Consider the following 14746-nt stretch of genomic DNA (forward strand, 5'->3'; position numbering starts at 1 on the left):
TTATTCCCTAAACAATCCTGTCAATGTAACCAATTAAGATGGTTTCATGGATGATAGATAGATGACTTTCCAATTATAATTAACAAGACATTTGTTCATTTCATCTGGTTCGCTTTATTGAAATCTCCTCCTCACACTTGTGTTTAGTCATCCAGCATGGATTTGCCCTTCGTTTCCTTGAGGAAATATGAAAAGTAAGCAAAGCAAAATGCCGTGACACCCGCACACGACCACATAGTGGCCGAGATACCCCACTGTTTCATGCAAATTGGGAAAATATTCAGCATGACGAAGACAAAGCTGCTGCAGACTACAATTGCCATTGAGGCTGCCTTGGCACGTATCTGTGAAATATCGAGTGTATTATAACTGAAATTGGTTACTTGCAATAGGAGCCATACCTTCACGGGAAACATTTCCACAAGGCTGACAAAGAAGCAGCCCACCAGTCCAATGTTGCCCAGGAAAATGTCCATCGACATGAGCAGCAGGGGCAGCCAACTATATTCACTCACATCATTGCTTTCGGCGTATTTGGTGAAGAAACCAAAGGCTGTCAGGCTAATGGCCACGCCCGCCGTGGAGACCAACATGAGGAGCTTGCGCCCACAAATGTCACACAGCAAGGTGGTCACATAAGTGCCCAGGATTTGGACGGCTCCTATGATGATGGTGCAGGTATTGGGATCCATAGTGCTGCCCGATCTGGCGAAAATCTCCGACATGTAGTTGACCATGGTGAAGAGCCCGCTGAACTGATTGGCTAGTAACAGAACCAGGGCGGGACCATAGGCCCTGAGAGCGGGTCGTGAGCCTACCATCAATAATAACCATTACAAAGAAACATAACTCTTATATCTTCCACAGAGGTCAGTAAACTCACAAAAGTCCTTAAAGGTAATGGCGTCCTGCAAAGGATCTCCTTTCGTCAAGGCAATTTTCATGATCTCGAACTCCTCCATAGCTCTATTCTGATCGTGTATATTATCAGAGTCTTTGATGTTCTTGTAGTATCTAAATGATCTTTCGGCCGCCGAGTACTTTCCAATTCTTATCAGATGCATGGGTGACTCCTTTATGAACAGCAGCACGGAAATGAGGTAGCACAGGGGCAGTATCAGCACTATCCAGGGGATCGAGTAGTACGACATGTGGGTGCCCATTATATAGCCCACTAGTATGCCCACATTGACCGATAACATCACCATGGCGGAGAAGGTTCCTCGGATACTGTTGGCGAAACACACCAGTTTACAAACATATGACTAAGAGTTATTTCTTTTCGTGACGTTAGAGCTCGGTCTTATCTTGTGATAATCCTCTTGCGACAAGCCATAAATTATCCACTTACTTGGCATCTGCTATTTCACTGAGGAAAATGGGATGGACAATGTACATGCCACCGCCACAGATGCCAGCTAGGAGTCTTCCCACATACAGGTACTCCACACTCCGGGCGAAGTAGACCAGGATCCACAGGCACTAAAAGGGGAAATGGCATATGAATACAAACCCCATTGTTCAATATTGATGACAAATTACCGAGTGGGGAATGGCAATGAAAAGCAGGCACCTCTTGCTGCCCAGGCGTCCGAGGAGGGAACCTATTAGAATATTGCCCGTCACCGAACCCATTCCCAACATGGAGCCCACCCATGATATCTCGAACTCGGAACTGACCTCAAAGCCTACGGGCGAGTCGGACTGCAGTTTCCTCAGCGTGGGAGATAGCCAGCCAATGCCAATGCCATGGGATATGGATATGACATTAACTGCACAATATCATTAGAAAGGGGTTTAATAAACAAAAAGAGGATAACATTATAACTTACTTAGCAGTGTTGTCAGCAGCTGGTATCGATTCCTGCGATTAAGCAGGCAATTGGGCCTTTGAAACAATTGCATCAGCATTTTGTGCCCTATAAAGTAAACCTATACTCAAGTAGACAAGAACAACACCTCGATCTTTATTCAGTCTTCCATTGGCCAGATATCTCAGATCACTGAAAGGGCTTTCCACTGAGGAGTCTGCTTTAGTAACCGACTTGAATCCTCTGGCCGTAAAGATAACTACCCGGCTTAGGCTAATTGCCCTGATCCGACAAAATCTGATAAACCATTATCTCATTCCGTAAACAAACTAAGCCTCCAGTAGCGATTTGCCGTTGGTCTCCTCCAGAAAGAAGAAAAAGTAGAGGAAACCGCCAAACGTAATGACACTACAGCACCACAAGGTAATCGAAATGCCCCAAACGGCCATGCAAAGGGGGAAGATTTTCAGGGTGAGGAAGACGGTGCTGCTCAGGAGGACCACAAAGGTGGAGACGGCCACAGATCGTATCTGTAAGATATATATAATAGATATAGATACGAATTTCTGGGAAAAGATTTAGAATCCACCTTAGCTGGAAAGAGCTCTACGAGCACCACAAAGAGGCATCCCACCATGCCGATGTTGCAGAACAATACAAAGAAGGATAGGATCACGAGGGGCAACCACCCCACCACGGAGAGATCAGTCCTAGCGGCAAAGTAGGTGAAGCTTCCAAAGGACAGAAGGCAAAAAGAAGCCCCCGAAGTGGAGGTCAGCATGAGGATCCTCCTTCCGTACTTATCGCACAGCAGGGTGGCCACATAGTTCCCCACGATCTGGAGAGCTCCGATGATAATGGTGCACATGCTCAGGTTCAGAGTGGTGTGTGAGGCCGCAAAGACATCGGATAGATAAGTGGTTATGCAGAAACTGGCACTGAATTGATTGCACATCAGCAGCACACCCGCAGAAGCATAGGACTTGAAAGCAGGTTTTGTAACTGAAAATAGATAGGGTTGTCTTTTAAATACACTTTCTAACCACTGTCCCTATCTACTCACTGAAATCCTTGTAGTCAAATGACTTTCCCTTCTCATGCTGCTCTTTGGTGACCAGATACTTTAGTTCCTCGAACTCACTCTCGGCCTTGATGTCATCCTTTGTGATGTTCTTGTAGAACATAAACGATCTTTTGGCCGCCTCGCACTTGCCCTTGCGAATCAGATGGTGCGGGGTCTCCGGAAACAGGAAAGTACAGATGAAGTAGCAAACGGGCAGGGCGATTATGAACGGGGGTGATGTGAAATAATCCACACTTGTGGACACAATATACCCCGCCAGAACACCCGTGTTCACCGATAGTAAGATAATGGACCCGAGGCGACCGCGAACACTGCCAAGATATACGATTAGGTAGTTAATCAGTGTCTCAGCCTACACGCTCCACTAATCAGACTCACTTGGAATCAGCTATCTCGCTGATGAAGGTCGGAAGAACGACGTAACAGGCGCCACCAGTAATGCCGGCCATCAGACGACCAATGTAAAGGAACTCCACACTCTGAACGAAGTAGACCAGGAACCAAAACACCTATATGATAATAGCAGAGTGATGAAATAGTTTCGCACAAAGATGCCGACTCGTCTTACCGTGTAGGGAAATGCAATAAAGAGTAAGAGTAGCTTGCGACCAATACGATCTTGCAGAAATCCCGCTAAAAGATTGCCGATGACACTGCCAATGCCCACGACGGACCCTATCCAGGAAACCTGGTCCACGAGAACGGGGAAATTCAGGGGCGAATCTTCGGTCTGCAGATCCCTCATCACAGGCGACATCCAGCCCACGCCCAGTCCATGCGAGAATGTGGCTATGTTCACTGGGAAATAGAAAACTCTATAGGGAGCAATCTTTTACCACATGGTAATCCTTACCCAGTAGGGTTACCAGGAACTGATTGCGGTTCCTCCTGCCCAGCAGGCAGTTGGGATTGTCGAAGACCGAGGCTAGGCGCAACTTCATCGTCGTGATGCTTTCTCCAGACTGAATCAGTTTCATCTACGCTATGAACTTCCCCTTAAATATTTCGCAACCGGTTTATCTAAGACCGATAAGCCAAAGTCTTTTATGGCGCCTATCATCTGGGAGTACACTTGAAAAGACTTTCTAATCAAAGCCGCAAGAGATATTGTTTATATTTTCGTTTTTTATTTTCATATGTGTTTTTTCATAACACAACGCATTGGATTTCAAAATTCTCAAATTTTTAAGTGACGTCTCGACGGAGAAAACCAAAGTGATTGTTTTCTTTTCACGGTGACTTGCCAGGCCACCGGGTTCATATTGACCTTTACATTTTGGCTAAATAGATAGATAGACCATGCTTCTTAGGATTATTGTAAATATGGACACACAAACGGGGAGGATCTGTAATATAACTGATAATTTAAAAATTCGAAATATAGGATTAATTTTCAGTAACCCACCTTAGCTGAAAATAGTTCCAGGAGAAGCACGAAGACGCAGCCCACCAGGCCAATCTTGACGAGGCATATTAAGCAGGACAGGATCACCAGGGGCAGCCGACCCACAGCAGATAGATCGTAGTCCTGGGCGAAGTAGGTGAAGCAACTGAAGGCAGCCAGGCAAACGGAGGATCCCAAAGAGGACACCAACATGAGGAGTCTGCGACCATACTTGTCGCACAACAAGGTGGTCACATAGGGGCGCACTATTTGTACGGATCCTATGACCATGGTGCACATGGTCAGGCTCAGGGTTGTGTAAGAGGCCGCAAAGATGGTCGATAAATAGGAGGACTCACTGAAACTGGCACTAAACTGGTTGCAGCAGGTATCTAAGTCAGATAACCCAAAAACCCCCTGGAGTGTTTACATTTTTTTTTGAGTATTCCTGCTTTTGAAAAAATAATTCAGTTTAGGAAAATAGATATGTAACTTATTTAAGAATTTTAATTTCAAGAAATTTAATAAATATATTTAATCTATAAAAAGAAGTATAAAACTTGAGCGGTTATTTTCCCCACAATCCTCATTAATTCGTCAGTACAACTATACATCTGGATCTCAAAACAAATAAACTGCAATTACGCCTAGCAGCATTTACATTGTGTACACTGCGATTTAATGGAATAAATTTGTCATTAATTTTTTTTGTAAAGAACAAACGCAAATTAAGTATTAAATTATTAATATAATTGTTAAATAAAATAATAATAATTTAAAGATTTAGTCAAAAACAATACTATTAAGTGTACCAAGTAATTTTTGAAGTGCCTTATTTAACTTTTATTTTATCTATGTTTTCAGTAGTCATATGAAAAAAGCATCTAATTAATCCTTTTAAAATGATAGGTTAACTTTAAAGATGTATTTTTCATTAGTTTAGTTCGCGCGAAATGCGGAGTTAAGTAATACCTATGGAAGATTTTCCTACTTATTTATTTATTTTATTGTTTTAAATGATTTTTGTTTAATTTTGTTTTTTACAATAAATAATGCTGCCTTAAAGGTACCTTTGTTAGTTCCACCCACTCTGCAAACCAATATAAAGTCTGAGGTTGTATATTTCTACTTGTATATTTCTTTAATTGTCTTCAGTTATTTTTTTTATATTTTTTTTTTTATTTAGTAGGATTTCTAGTTAGTTCTTCGAAGCAATGAAAAGGAAAGCTAGTTGATACCTCAGAAAAGCAAGCCTATTAGTCTTCAATCATGGACTTTCCCTTGGTTTCCTGCAAGAACAGCCAGAAGTAAAGGAAGGTGAGTAGCCCCGAGGCGGCGGAGAACCACATGGTTATGGATATGCCCCAGTAGTGCAGCATCAGGGGAAAGAGTTTCAAGGTGCCAAAGAGCACCAAACTCAGGAAAATCACAGAAAGCGATGTGGCCAGGGAGCGAATCTGCAGAACAAAAATTCAATATCATTTGGAAACATTTGGTGAATTAAAATATATACCTTGACTGGGAACAGTTCCACTAGCACCAGGAAGAAGATTCCGATTAGTCCAATGTTGGCCACGTAACAGATGATGATCATCAGCACCAGGGGCAGCCAGTTGAAGTTGCTGAGATCGTAGATTTGGGCAAAGTACGTAAAGCAACCGAAGGCAATACACCCAACTCCCACTCCCATTGTGGAGATCAACATCAGAACCCGACGGCCCACAATGTCCACCAGGATGGTGGAGGTGTAGACCCCAACGATCTGAACAACTCCTATGATAATGGTGCCCGTGTTGACATCCACAATAGAGCCCGAGGCCTTGAATATGTCGGACATGTAGTTGATGAAGCTGAAGACGCCGCTGAACTGGTAGCCCAAACAGAGGACAATGGAGGCCCCGAATCCCTTGAGAGCGGGCTTGGTCACTGCAATATATAAAGTATATTAGGGTTATATGTGCTTAAGCTTATAATCCCTCCTTACTGAGGTCCTTGTAGCTCAGGGGCGTGGCATTCCTGTTCTGCTGTGCCAGCACGGCTGTTCGAAGCTCCTCAAAGTCGACCTTTGAGGTGCGTTCGCTGATTGCATCCCGCTGATTTTTATAGTATCTAAATGACTTCTCGGCTGCAGAGAGTTGGCTCCTCTTCAAGAGATACGGTGCCGTTTCGGGCAGCATTAAATTGGCCATAAAGTAGGCAGCGGGCAAGATAATGGCCAGAAGGGGTACGACATGATAGTCCAGATAAGTGCTGAGTATATAGCCAGCCAGTATACCCAAATCGACAGATAGCATCACCATCGAAGTGAGGGCCCCCCGAATGCTGTAAGTTTGTGAGTATTTTTGTGATTGTTATTTTCTAAACAGGCAGAGGAACTCACCTGCTGTCGGCCACCTCGCTGATGAAAATGGGCACCACCACGTAGCCAGCGCCCCCAGTAAAGCCGCAAAAAAAGCGCGCTGCATACAGGAAGTACACATTGGAGGCGCAGTATATCAAGATCCAAATGCACTGAAAGAGGGTGTCTATAGGGTGTCTAATTTGCGACAAATCAAGTGGGAACCCACCGCATAGGGTACTGCTATCAAGTAGAGGCAGAACTTCCTGCCAGCCCTCTCAATTAGCAGGGCTATGGTTAAGTTACCGCACACACTGCCCAGTCCCAGCATGGAGCCCAGCCAGGATACCTCTGTCAGATTGACTTCAAACCCTAGAGGTGTATCGACCGATTGGATTTTGGTCAGAGTGGGCGAGAGCCAGCCCACTCCCACGCCATGGCCAAAGGTAATGATGTTCACTGCATAAAGGTAACATTATCAGTCCAAAAAAGCATTGGCTAGAACGCTGGCAACTCACCAATAACCGTGGCCAAGAGCTGGTAACGTGTTTTGTGCTGCAGCAAGGAGTTCTCGAAAATGGCAACCATTTTTGCCTTCTGAATGTCAGTCGCAGTCCACAGTTTGGCCGCAAATGCGCCAGCTCGTAGTTTTTAACACCCAGCAAAGCAAAAAGCTCGCCAAATCGCCTAATAAACTTTATATCCGCAATACTAGAGATCATTCGGTGTATCTGTGCGTTCTGTTCCAAATCAGCGTGCCCATCACAACGTCACAAATTACTTTGTAAAGATAAGTGCCGGAGCTTTACAAACAGATTAGGCGACCCCGAGATTGTTTTTGGGCAGCCCAAATTTCACAAGGCAAACAGTTTATTGCTACCACAAGACGATGAGACCACAGAAAAAGGGGCCTGTCCGTCTCGCCTGGTCTTAAGCTGTTACGTTTACGATGTTGGTCCAGACTCAACCGGCAATCTAGTAGATAAGGTGCGGGGCACGAATCTTCTGGCAAGAAAAGTGTGGATAACAGGTGGCAGAATGAAGTTTGCAGTGGTTTGAAAAATAAAACGTGCGAAGGATATCCGGACACGGCTTCCGCAAACTTTTCTTTGCTGAAGTTTTGCATAAAGGATGGCTGGTTTACAAGGTGTAGTTCGGTTGAAGGGGTATATTCCTTGGGAGGTACAAAACTTATTAAATCGCAAGAGTGAATCTGGCAAATTGATGTGAGGGACTCCAAAGACCTCAAAATTATAATACTTGTCATTTTAATATAACTTTAAATTCCTTATAATTGCTGGTAAAGGTTATAGAATTCAGGAATAATTTTATTTTTGGATCAAATAAAAAAACCTATTAGAAAAGGAGTGGAGTTTCGTTCAACATGTTAGTGTCATGAGGTCATGAGTTAGACCTCTTCTAATGTTTTTGCATGTTTTTAAATGTTTAAAAAAGCTAGTAGTACTCGAGTATCTTTGTATATTTTCCTACAAGTATCCTTTCTGTAGCATATTTTTCAACACAAATCTTGCATAAGGTTTCCCACCCAAAAATAGGAACATCTTATATGTAATTCCTATTCCTTTAATCAAAAGCTTTTAATTTTATATTTTGAACGATGTTCTAGCAAGCTTATAATTAAGAGAAGCAAACAGTACACTGAATAAAGTTTATTAAATATTTCCGTGTTAAGAACTTATGCATTTTTTTAAATGTTTAAAAAAGCTAGTAGTACTCGAGTATCTTTGTATCTTTTCCTACAAGTCTCCTTTATGTAGCATACTTTTCAACACAAAATGTGTACAAGGTTTCCCACCCAAAGATTAGGATCATCTTATATTAAATTCCTACTCCTTTAATCAAACACTTTTGATTTTATATTCTACGAATTAGAAACTGGCTTATTTTTATTTAATTAGTTGAAATAAAATGCAACGATGTTCTGGCAAGCTTATAACTAAGAGTTTAATCATCCACCATCGATTTCCCCTTAGTTTCGGGCAAGAAAAAGAGAAAGTAGACGAAGGTAAGCAGACTGGATGTAGCTGAGAACCACATCGTCCAGGAGACGCCCCAAAAGTGCAGCATCAGGGGGAACAACTTCAGAGTGCAGAACACCATGAGGCTCATCCAAATAATGGACACCGAAGTGCCGAAGGAACGTATCTGCAAAATACCAGGGTTAGTTTTCCACTTAAGTATTAATAAAACTTGTACCTCACCTTGGCTGGATAGACCTCAACGATAACCAGAAAGAAGAGTCCTACGAGGCCCACGTTGGCCAGGTACAGGATGAAAACCATCAGCACCAAGGGCAGCCAATTGAAGTCACCGAGATCATGGGACTGTGCAAAGTGAGTAAAGCAGCCGAAGGCAATACATCCGATTCCCACACCCAAGCTTGAGATCAACATCAGCAGTCGTCGGCCCACAATGTCCACAAAAATGGTGGAAGTGTAGACCCCAATGATTTGCACTAAGCCTATAATGATTGTGCATGTGTTGGGATCCAGGACGGATCCTGACCTGGCGAATATGTCCGATGAATAGTTGATGAAACTGAAGATGCCACTGAACTGGAAGCCAGTGCAGAGGACGGTAGCTGCAGCAAAGGCTTTTAGGGCGGGCTTGGTAACTAAAAAAAGATACTTTCAAAGGAGTTTCGGTATATTATGTATAGGAAATACTCTTACCCAAATCCTTGTAGCTCCAACCAGAGGGGCTGTTGGTCTGCTGAGCCAGAATACTAGTGCGCAGATCATCAAAGTCAGCTTTGCTACTGCCTGCCCTCTCGTTTTTGTAATATTTGAAGGACTTCTCAGCCGCTCCCAGTTGGCTTCTCTTAAGAAGATATGGAGCTGTTTCGGGTAGCATTAAACTGGCAGTAAAGTAGGCCACCGGCACTATGAGGCCCAAAAAGGGCACCACGTGATAGGACAGATAGGTGCTGAGAACAAAGCCAGCCAGTACGCCAAAATCCACCGACAACATTACCATGGAAGTCAGGGCACCTCGAATGCTGGTGAAAACGAATCTTAATTACATTTTTAATTGCTGGCATACAAAAAACGCACCTGGTGTCTGCCACTTCACTGATGAAAATGGGCACCACCACATAGGCTGCACCACCAGTGAAACCACACAAAAATCGAGCAGCATATAGGAAGTATATATTGGAGGCACTGTATATGAAAATCCAGAGGCACTGAATGAAAAGGCGTTGGATCTTATAGGCAATACCTTTTATTATACAACCGACTCACTGCATAGGGTACTGCCAGCAGATAAATGCAGAATTTCCTGCCAGCCCTCTCCAGCAGGAAGGCCACAACCAGATTTCCGGCCAAACTGCCCAGCCCCAACATGGAACCCATCCAGGATATTTCATCTATGTTAACCTCAAAGCCCAGCGGCGAATCGGGCGTCTGGATTTTGGTCAGTGTGGGTGACAGCCAACCCACTCCCAGTCCATGGCCGAAGGTTATGATATTTACTGCATAACGAAACCGCACTTAAAGTGCAATTTAATTGGCACCACATTCGACTCACCAATTAGAGTGGCCAAAAGTTGGTATCTCGTGTGAGCCTGCAGCAGGGAGTTCTTGAATATGCTGACCATTTTTCCGCGGGTATCAGCCACCTCAGAGTGTCGCCAGGTAAATGCAGAGCTCTCTTACTGTGGGAATCAGGAAAATAAATGTAGCAAGGTCGTATAAGGAAACTGTAAACTTTATTATACGGACTATCGGATTTTGTTTGCTGTCTGTTTGCCCATAAAGATTAATCTCGACATGGCAAACTCTGTAAACTAAGACAAGGAGGATTGTGTAGCTAATTTCACAACAGCTGTTTGTTAAAGGTAATGTGGAAAAGACATGCTCCACATTCTAGTGAGATTTTAGGGAGAAAAAGAGATAAATATGATCTTGAAAATAATTCAGGAAATTGTTGGGCTTATCCTAGAAGTATGCAACATTTTGCCATTTTGAGATACTTAGTTTGTACACCAAACTTTAAGCTTTAGATAGTTGTGGTTATTTTTAAACATGAATAATTATTTTAGCTTAATTAAGAACACTAAATAGTTCCCACAGTTAAGCATTTCATACACTCAGAAGAAATCTGATTTATTGCAGTGCATTAAGAGCAAATAGATTAATAATAGATAATTTGACTAAAAAAGTTCTGGTCCAAAAGTTCAACCATATTTTATATAAATATATATTTAAAATATAAATTAAGAAGAATACATTAAGAATATAATAGATTTAGGTAAATTTAGCCAGGTTTTAAGCCACATATAACAAACCTTTCCTAGATAGTTGGTCCTTATCGCAACTGGTCTTATCTTATCACAGATTTTTGCTTGTTGAAACCATTTTTTGTATAGCGACAACTGTGTAAGTTCAAAGTGTTCGGATAGACAGACGATTGTAGTATTATCCATTCATCAATCATGACAACTGTGCTTCCCCCACGATCAAGGTTTAATTACCTTGTACAAACAGAAAGAGTACTTCTTTTTGAGATTTTATTCAAAACAATAACAGTTCATTTACAATTATACTATTAATACTAAAGGCTGGCCAGGATGGCTTCGACTGTCCTGCCCTTGGTTTCGGGCAAGAAAATGGCAATGAAAACAGCCGCTAAGAAGGATAAGTTGGCAAACATGAAGACGGTCCCGTGCATTCCCAGTTTTTCAGTGAGCACGGGCATCATCTGTTTAAGAATATTAAAGTGTGTTAATTTTTTAAAAATATATAATGTGTTTTTAAATATCTTACCTTGATGGTGCAGGTGGAAATCAACCAGAGCACCGACATGAGAATCATTATCGCAGTGCTCCTTATCTTCTGCGGCATAATCTCCGAAACGACCAGGAAGGGCAGGGATAACAAGCCAACGGCTGCCAGGAGCATCATGAATGAGAACCCGGTAATGGGTACCCAACTAAAGGAGGACACATCGGTTCCGGAGACCTGCAGGTAGCTATAGGTGCCCATGGCAACTTGGCCAAATCCAATTCCAACTGCCGAGACCAGGAGCAATATCTTCCTTCCCAATCGCTCCACCAAAACGGTGGAGGCATATGTGCCCACCAGTTGGATGAGACCCACCACGATGGCAGCCACCGTGGGTGGTAAGCTGGATCCCGACTGCTCGAATATCACAGCCGTGTAGTTCAGCATGGCAAAGCAGCCGCACAGTTGATTGAAGCATATTAGTCCCAATCCAATCAGGAAGGCCTTGCGAGTCTTGCCCTCAGCTAGATGAGAAAATACATCATAAATGTGGTTATAAAAAGATGTAAGAAAAGTTTCTACAAAGATATTACCCATACGCAACGTTTATATAATCTTAAATGCTAAATTGCCATTGCCAAAATATTTGTATTCATTCTCTTATAATATATGTGAATACCATTACCTATTTTTAAGTATTATTCACAAATATCCCTATCATTTAAAAATTAAGTATACGCAGCGTGTTTCCTTTAGCTACTTTGAAAATAAAGAAGTTCAGTTTTGCTTGTTAAAACCTTCAGATATTTAGGATATTATAATGTAAGACCCCTTCTCCTATCTTTTATTGCTTTGTAATTTAAACCCCCTCTACCAATACTCAAGACAGCCCTTAAGGCACCCCTTAAGACACCCCTTACACCCTTTTCTTGTCTAAATATCTCACCAAAGTCAGCCCAGGTGACACCGCTGGCTTGATTATCCTCATCCTCGGCATCTCCCCCGGGTTTCTCAGTGGTCTTCAGCTTCTGCAGCTCCAGCTGCAGCTCCTCACTCAGCTCCTTGGCCGGATTCGACTTTATATTGCGATAATACCGCAGAGAGTGCTCTGCCTCATCAATCTTGTTTATCTTGGCCAGGTGCTGCGGTGTCTCGGGCATGAACCAGAAGCAGCCCACAAACAGGAAGGATAATGTGGACACAATCCAGGACACTTGGGCATAGTTGAAGTAGTAGCCAAGCACGAAGGCCAGGACGATTCCAAAATTGCACGTCAGCACCAGAAAGACGCCCAAAATACCACGAATGCTGAAAGATATGACTCCATTCATATTTCCATTAATTTATCTTTTCGGCAGAACTTACTGGTCGGATGCGAGTTCAGAGATATATATAGGGATCACCGTAAAACATCCTCCGCCAGCGGCGCCGCCAATAAATCTGGCGACTATCAGGTGCATTGGGTTTCGGGCAAAGGGTATTATAACCCAGCCGAGCTGTAATTAAAAAATTTTTCAGTTCCATGTGCTCTTTGAATAGTTAAATGTATAAGTACCAAATTCGGCAAAGCCATCCACATGAGGCTCCACTTACGACCAATTTTGTCCGACAGCCAGGTGAAGAAAAAGGTTCCGAAGAGGCCACCCAAACAAATGTTGGAGGCCACCCATCCCTGATCCTTGGGGCTCAGGGGACCCGTATCCAGGGGACTGTTCTCTGATGACAACTCCAGAAAACTGGATGATGGCCAACCGCAAAACGCGCCATACGATATGGAAATGATGTTAACTGAGGGGGAAAGTGGGCAAATAATTTTAATTAGATAAAGGCTTAATTGCATTTCCATTAGAGGTAACTACACTACAGTAAACGCTTTTGATAAGCACAGTTCCGAATTTTAGATATCCGACTAAGATATCTTTTAGTAAATAGATTAATGGACATAATTTTTCGTTAGTGCACCAAAAACGTGGAAAACATTTTAAGACATTTTGTATAGTTTTTCTAAACATTTTACCAACCACTTATGGCAGCTAAGTACTGGTGTTTATCACCACCAGCGGAACTCATTTTGTCGAAACTTTTTTACTAAAATAATGTGTCTCCGGAACTCATAGCCCGACGAGTCCTGCGTTCCAGATAGGTTTTCCTCCGGACCCGGCCGTCAAAAACCCGTAAGTGTTCGCGCCCAACTAAGCGAAACCAGTGGCTGGATGATAATATTTATATATTGCATTAGATCGTAAACGAGCTTAGTTGAGCTGGGAGCAGAACGCGAGTGGCGTAGATTATAGGCCGTTATCACTGCTCCATTATGCTCTGGCGAAATGAGAGCAGAGGCGAATCCACTGTCACAGAAAAATAGTTAATTATGGCCCGTGGTGTTAAAGCAAATTTGTTGTTGCTAACCCTCGGCCGATTACAATAGTACACAATTCTTTTTACGGCTTTTTGTTTGCTTTTTCCTGATTTGATATGCCTTCGATGAGGTGAGACCCCGCTCTGTACAACGGCCGTATTTACTACTGCCACTTTCCTACCGAAAAGAGAGGAATGCTGTAAATTAAACGAGCGCCTTAATCGCGCAAATATTTGCCCAGTCGAGATACTGAGCGCAAACTTTAGGCGCCCATCTAACATTTTTGGCAATCCCTCCGGGCCATCTCAGCAGTAAAGGCGTAAATTAGGATTAGACGGTAACGCCACTTAGTTAAATGTGATTTTATGCCAGGCGAAAATGATGCGTGTTCCAGTGCCTAAAGCCGCATGAAATGAGTTGCATTTCGTGGCTTCAGTTCCAGTGATTTCCGAGTGGAAACAATGAAGTATCTGCACTACAACAAATTAATCTTAAGGTTAAATTATAATACATTTTATAGTTGACTACTATCAAATGTATTTGGCCCTCAAAAGTAGCAGTGATTTTGATTGATTACTGCCTTTTCATTTTCGATTACTATGGTATAGTACCTAGTTTCCAAGTCTTCCCATTAACCGAATTAAAATTTAACCGATTAGATTGTATAAAAAGTAAACAACCTTAAGTGGTAACGTGAGGTAGGCGTTCATCCCAAATGATAGCCATTTCCTGTCTGCAGATCTGAGATGCCTTTGGAGAAGTTAGCACGTGTACCTCATGGCTGGTAAAATATCATTCCAGACTTCTGTACATTATCGCAACTGAAAAACCACTAACCGTAAGTTTTATCACAAGTTATTCCCACTTGGGGTAAAGTTTATGAGGAAAGGTTCTTTGCAGACCGTAAACCAGATAAGAACCGTAGCCAAATAACAAGATTCGGGCAGATAAGGCTGAGCATTCACTTTGAGTGACGTGCGCGACATGTTGCTCTATTGGGTTCCACTCCGGATCTTGCGGTTGCC

General features: G+C 42.8%; 5 protein-coding genes across 5 annotated transcripts; all 5 read right to left on the reverse strand.

Annotated features, from left to right (window-relative positions):
- Positions 1 to 98: 98 nt before the first annotated feature.
- On the reverse strand, positions 99 to 1981 carry LOC108033570 (facilitated trehalose transporter Tret1). The gene is made up of 6 exons (XM_044094153.2): positions 1833 to 1981; positions 1543 to 1772; positions 1352 to 1482; positions 884 to 1230; positions 402 to 814; positions 99 to 344 (listed from the first exon to the last, which is right to left on the reverse strand). The coding sequence occupies exons 1-6, from the start codon at positions 1909 to 1911 to the stop codon at positions 144 to 146; spliced, it is 1401 nt and encodes a 466-aa protein (XP_043950088.1). The 5' UTR covers positions 1912 to 1981; the 3' UTR covers positions 99 to 143.
- LOC108034384 (facilitated trehalose transporter Tret1) lies at positions 1944 to 3848 on the reverse strand. Its single transcript, XM_017109269.3, has 6 exons — positions 3749 to 3848; positions 3464 to 3693; positions 3274 to 3404; positions 2875 to 3206; positions 2401 to 2813; positions 1944 to 2341 (listed from the first exon to the last, which is right to left on the reverse strand). The coding sequence occupies exons 1-6, from the start codon at positions 3834 to 3836 to the stop codon at positions 2141 to 2143; spliced, it is 1395 nt and encodes a 464-aa protein (XP_016964758.3). The 5' UTR covers positions 3837 to 3848; the 3' UTR covers positions 1944 to 2140.
- Positions 3849 to 5394: 1546 nt separating this feature from the next.
- Positions 5395 to 7231, reverse strand: LOC127010757 (facilitated trehalose transporter Tret1). The gene is made up of 6 exons (XM_050885481.1): positions 7136 to 7231; positions 6847 to 7076; positions 6660 to 6790; positions 6264 to 6601; positions 5793 to 6205; positions 5395 to 5736 (listed from the first exon to the last, which is right to left on the reverse strand). The coding sequence occupies exons 1-6, from the start codon at positions 7203 to 7205 to the stop codon at positions 5536 to 5538; spliced, it is 1383 nt and encodes a 460-aa protein (XP_050741438.1). The 5' UTR covers positions 7206 to 7231; the 3' UTR covers positions 5395 to 5535.
- A 1265-nt stretch (positions 7232 to 8496) lies between these two features.
- Positions 8497 to 10285, reverse strand: LOC108034372 (facilitated trehalose transporter Tret1). The gene is made up of 6 exons (XM_017109260.3): positions 10167 to 10285; positions 9881 to 10110; positions 9692 to 9822; positions 9311 to 9636; positions 8840 to 9252; positions 8497 to 8783 (listed from the first exon to the last, which is right to left on the reverse strand). The coding sequence occupies exons 1-6, from the start codon at positions 10234 to 10236 to the stop codon at positions 8583 to 8585; spliced, it is 1371 nt and encodes a 456-aa protein (XP_016964749.1). The 5' UTR covers positions 10237 to 10285; the 3' UTR covers positions 8497 to 8582.
- An 846-nt stretch (positions 10286 to 11131) lies between these two features.
- Positions 11132 to 13543, reverse strand: LOC108034361 (facilitated trehalose transporter Tret1). The gene is made up of 6 exons (XM_017109253.2): positions 13384 to 13543; positions 12918 to 13150; positions 12728 to 12858; positions 12309 to 12670; positions 11405 to 11886; positions 11132 to 11339 (listed from the first exon to the last, which is right to left on the reverse strand). Exons 1-6 carry the CDS (start codon positions 13430 to 13432, stop codon positions 11193 to 11195), a joined length of 1404 nt encoding a protein of 467 aa, XP_016964742.1. The 5' UTR covers positions 13433 to 13543; the 3' UTR covers positions 11132 to 11192.
- Positions 13544 to 14746: the final 1203 nt, after the last annotated feature.

The sequence above is a fragment of the Drosophila biarmipes genome, chromosome 2L, assembly GCF_025231255.1.
Source record: "Drosophila biarmipes strain raj3 chromosome 2L, RU_DBia_V1.1, whole genome shotgun sequence".
Classification (NCBI taxonomy): domain Eukaryota; kingdom Metazoa; phylum Arthropoda; class Insecta; order Diptera; family Drosophilidae; genus Drosophila; species Drosophila biarmipes.

Coding starts and splice junctions, on each gene's coding strand:
- LOC108034361 (XM_017109253.2), bottom strand. CDS start 13,432: ATGAGTTCCGCTGGTGGTGATAAACACCAGTACTTAGCTGCCATAAGT. Junction 13,151..13,383: donor GTACTTAGCTGCCATAAGTG/GTTGGTAAAATG, acceptor TTTCCCCCTCAG/TTAACATCATTTCCATATCG. Junction 12,859..12,917: donor GGATGGCTTTGCCGAATTTG/GTACTTATACAT, acceptor TTTTAATTACAG/CTCGGCTGGGTTATAATACC.
- LOC108034384 (XM_017109269.3), bottom strand. CDS start 3,836: ATGAAGTTGCGCCTAGCCTCGGTCTTCGACAATCCCAACTGCCTGCTG. Junction 3,694..3,748: donor GTTCCTGGTAACCCTACTGG/GTAAGGATTACC, acceptor TCTATTTCCCAG/TGAACATAGCCACATTCTCG. Junction 3,207..3,273: donor AGCGAGATAGCTGATTCCAA/GTGAGTCTGATT, acceptor ATATCTTGGCAG/TGTTCGCGGTCGCCTCGGGT.
- LOC127010757 (XM_050885481.1), bottom strand. CDS start 7,205: ATGGTTGCCATTTTCGAGAACTCCTTGCTGCAGCACAAAACACGTTAC. Junction 7,077..7,135: donor GCTCTTGGCCACGGTTATTG/GTGAGTTGCCAG, acceptor ACCTTTATGCAG/TGAACATCATTACCTTTGGC. Junction 6,206..6,263: donor CCTGAGCTACAAGGACCTCA/GTAAGGAGGGAT, acceptor TATATATTGCAG/TGACCAAGCCCGCTCTCAAG.
- LOC108034372 (XM_017109260.3), bottom strand. CDS start 10,236: ATGGTCAGCATATTCAAGAACTCCCTGCTGCAGGCTCACACGAGATAC. Junction 9,637..9,691: donor AGTGAAGTGGCAGACACCAG/GTGCGTTTTTTG, acceptor CGTTTTCACCAG/CATTCGAGGTGCCCTGACTT. Junction 8,784..8,839: donor TTGAGGTCTATCCAGCCAAG/GTGAGGTACAAG, acceptor GGTATTTTGCAG/ATACGTTCCTTCGGCACTTC.
- LOC108033570 (XM_044094153.2), bottom strand. CDS start 1,911: ATGCTGATGCAATTGTTTCAAAGGCCCAATTGCCTGCTTAATCGCAGG. Junction 1,231..1,351: donor AGTGAAATAGCAGATGCCAA/GTAAGTGGATAA, acceptor TTTCGCCAACAG/TATCCGAGGAACCTTCTCCG. Junction 345..401: donor TGGAAATGTTTCCCGTGAAG/GTATGGCTCCTA, acceptor GATATTTCACAG/ATACGTGCCAAGGCAGCCTC.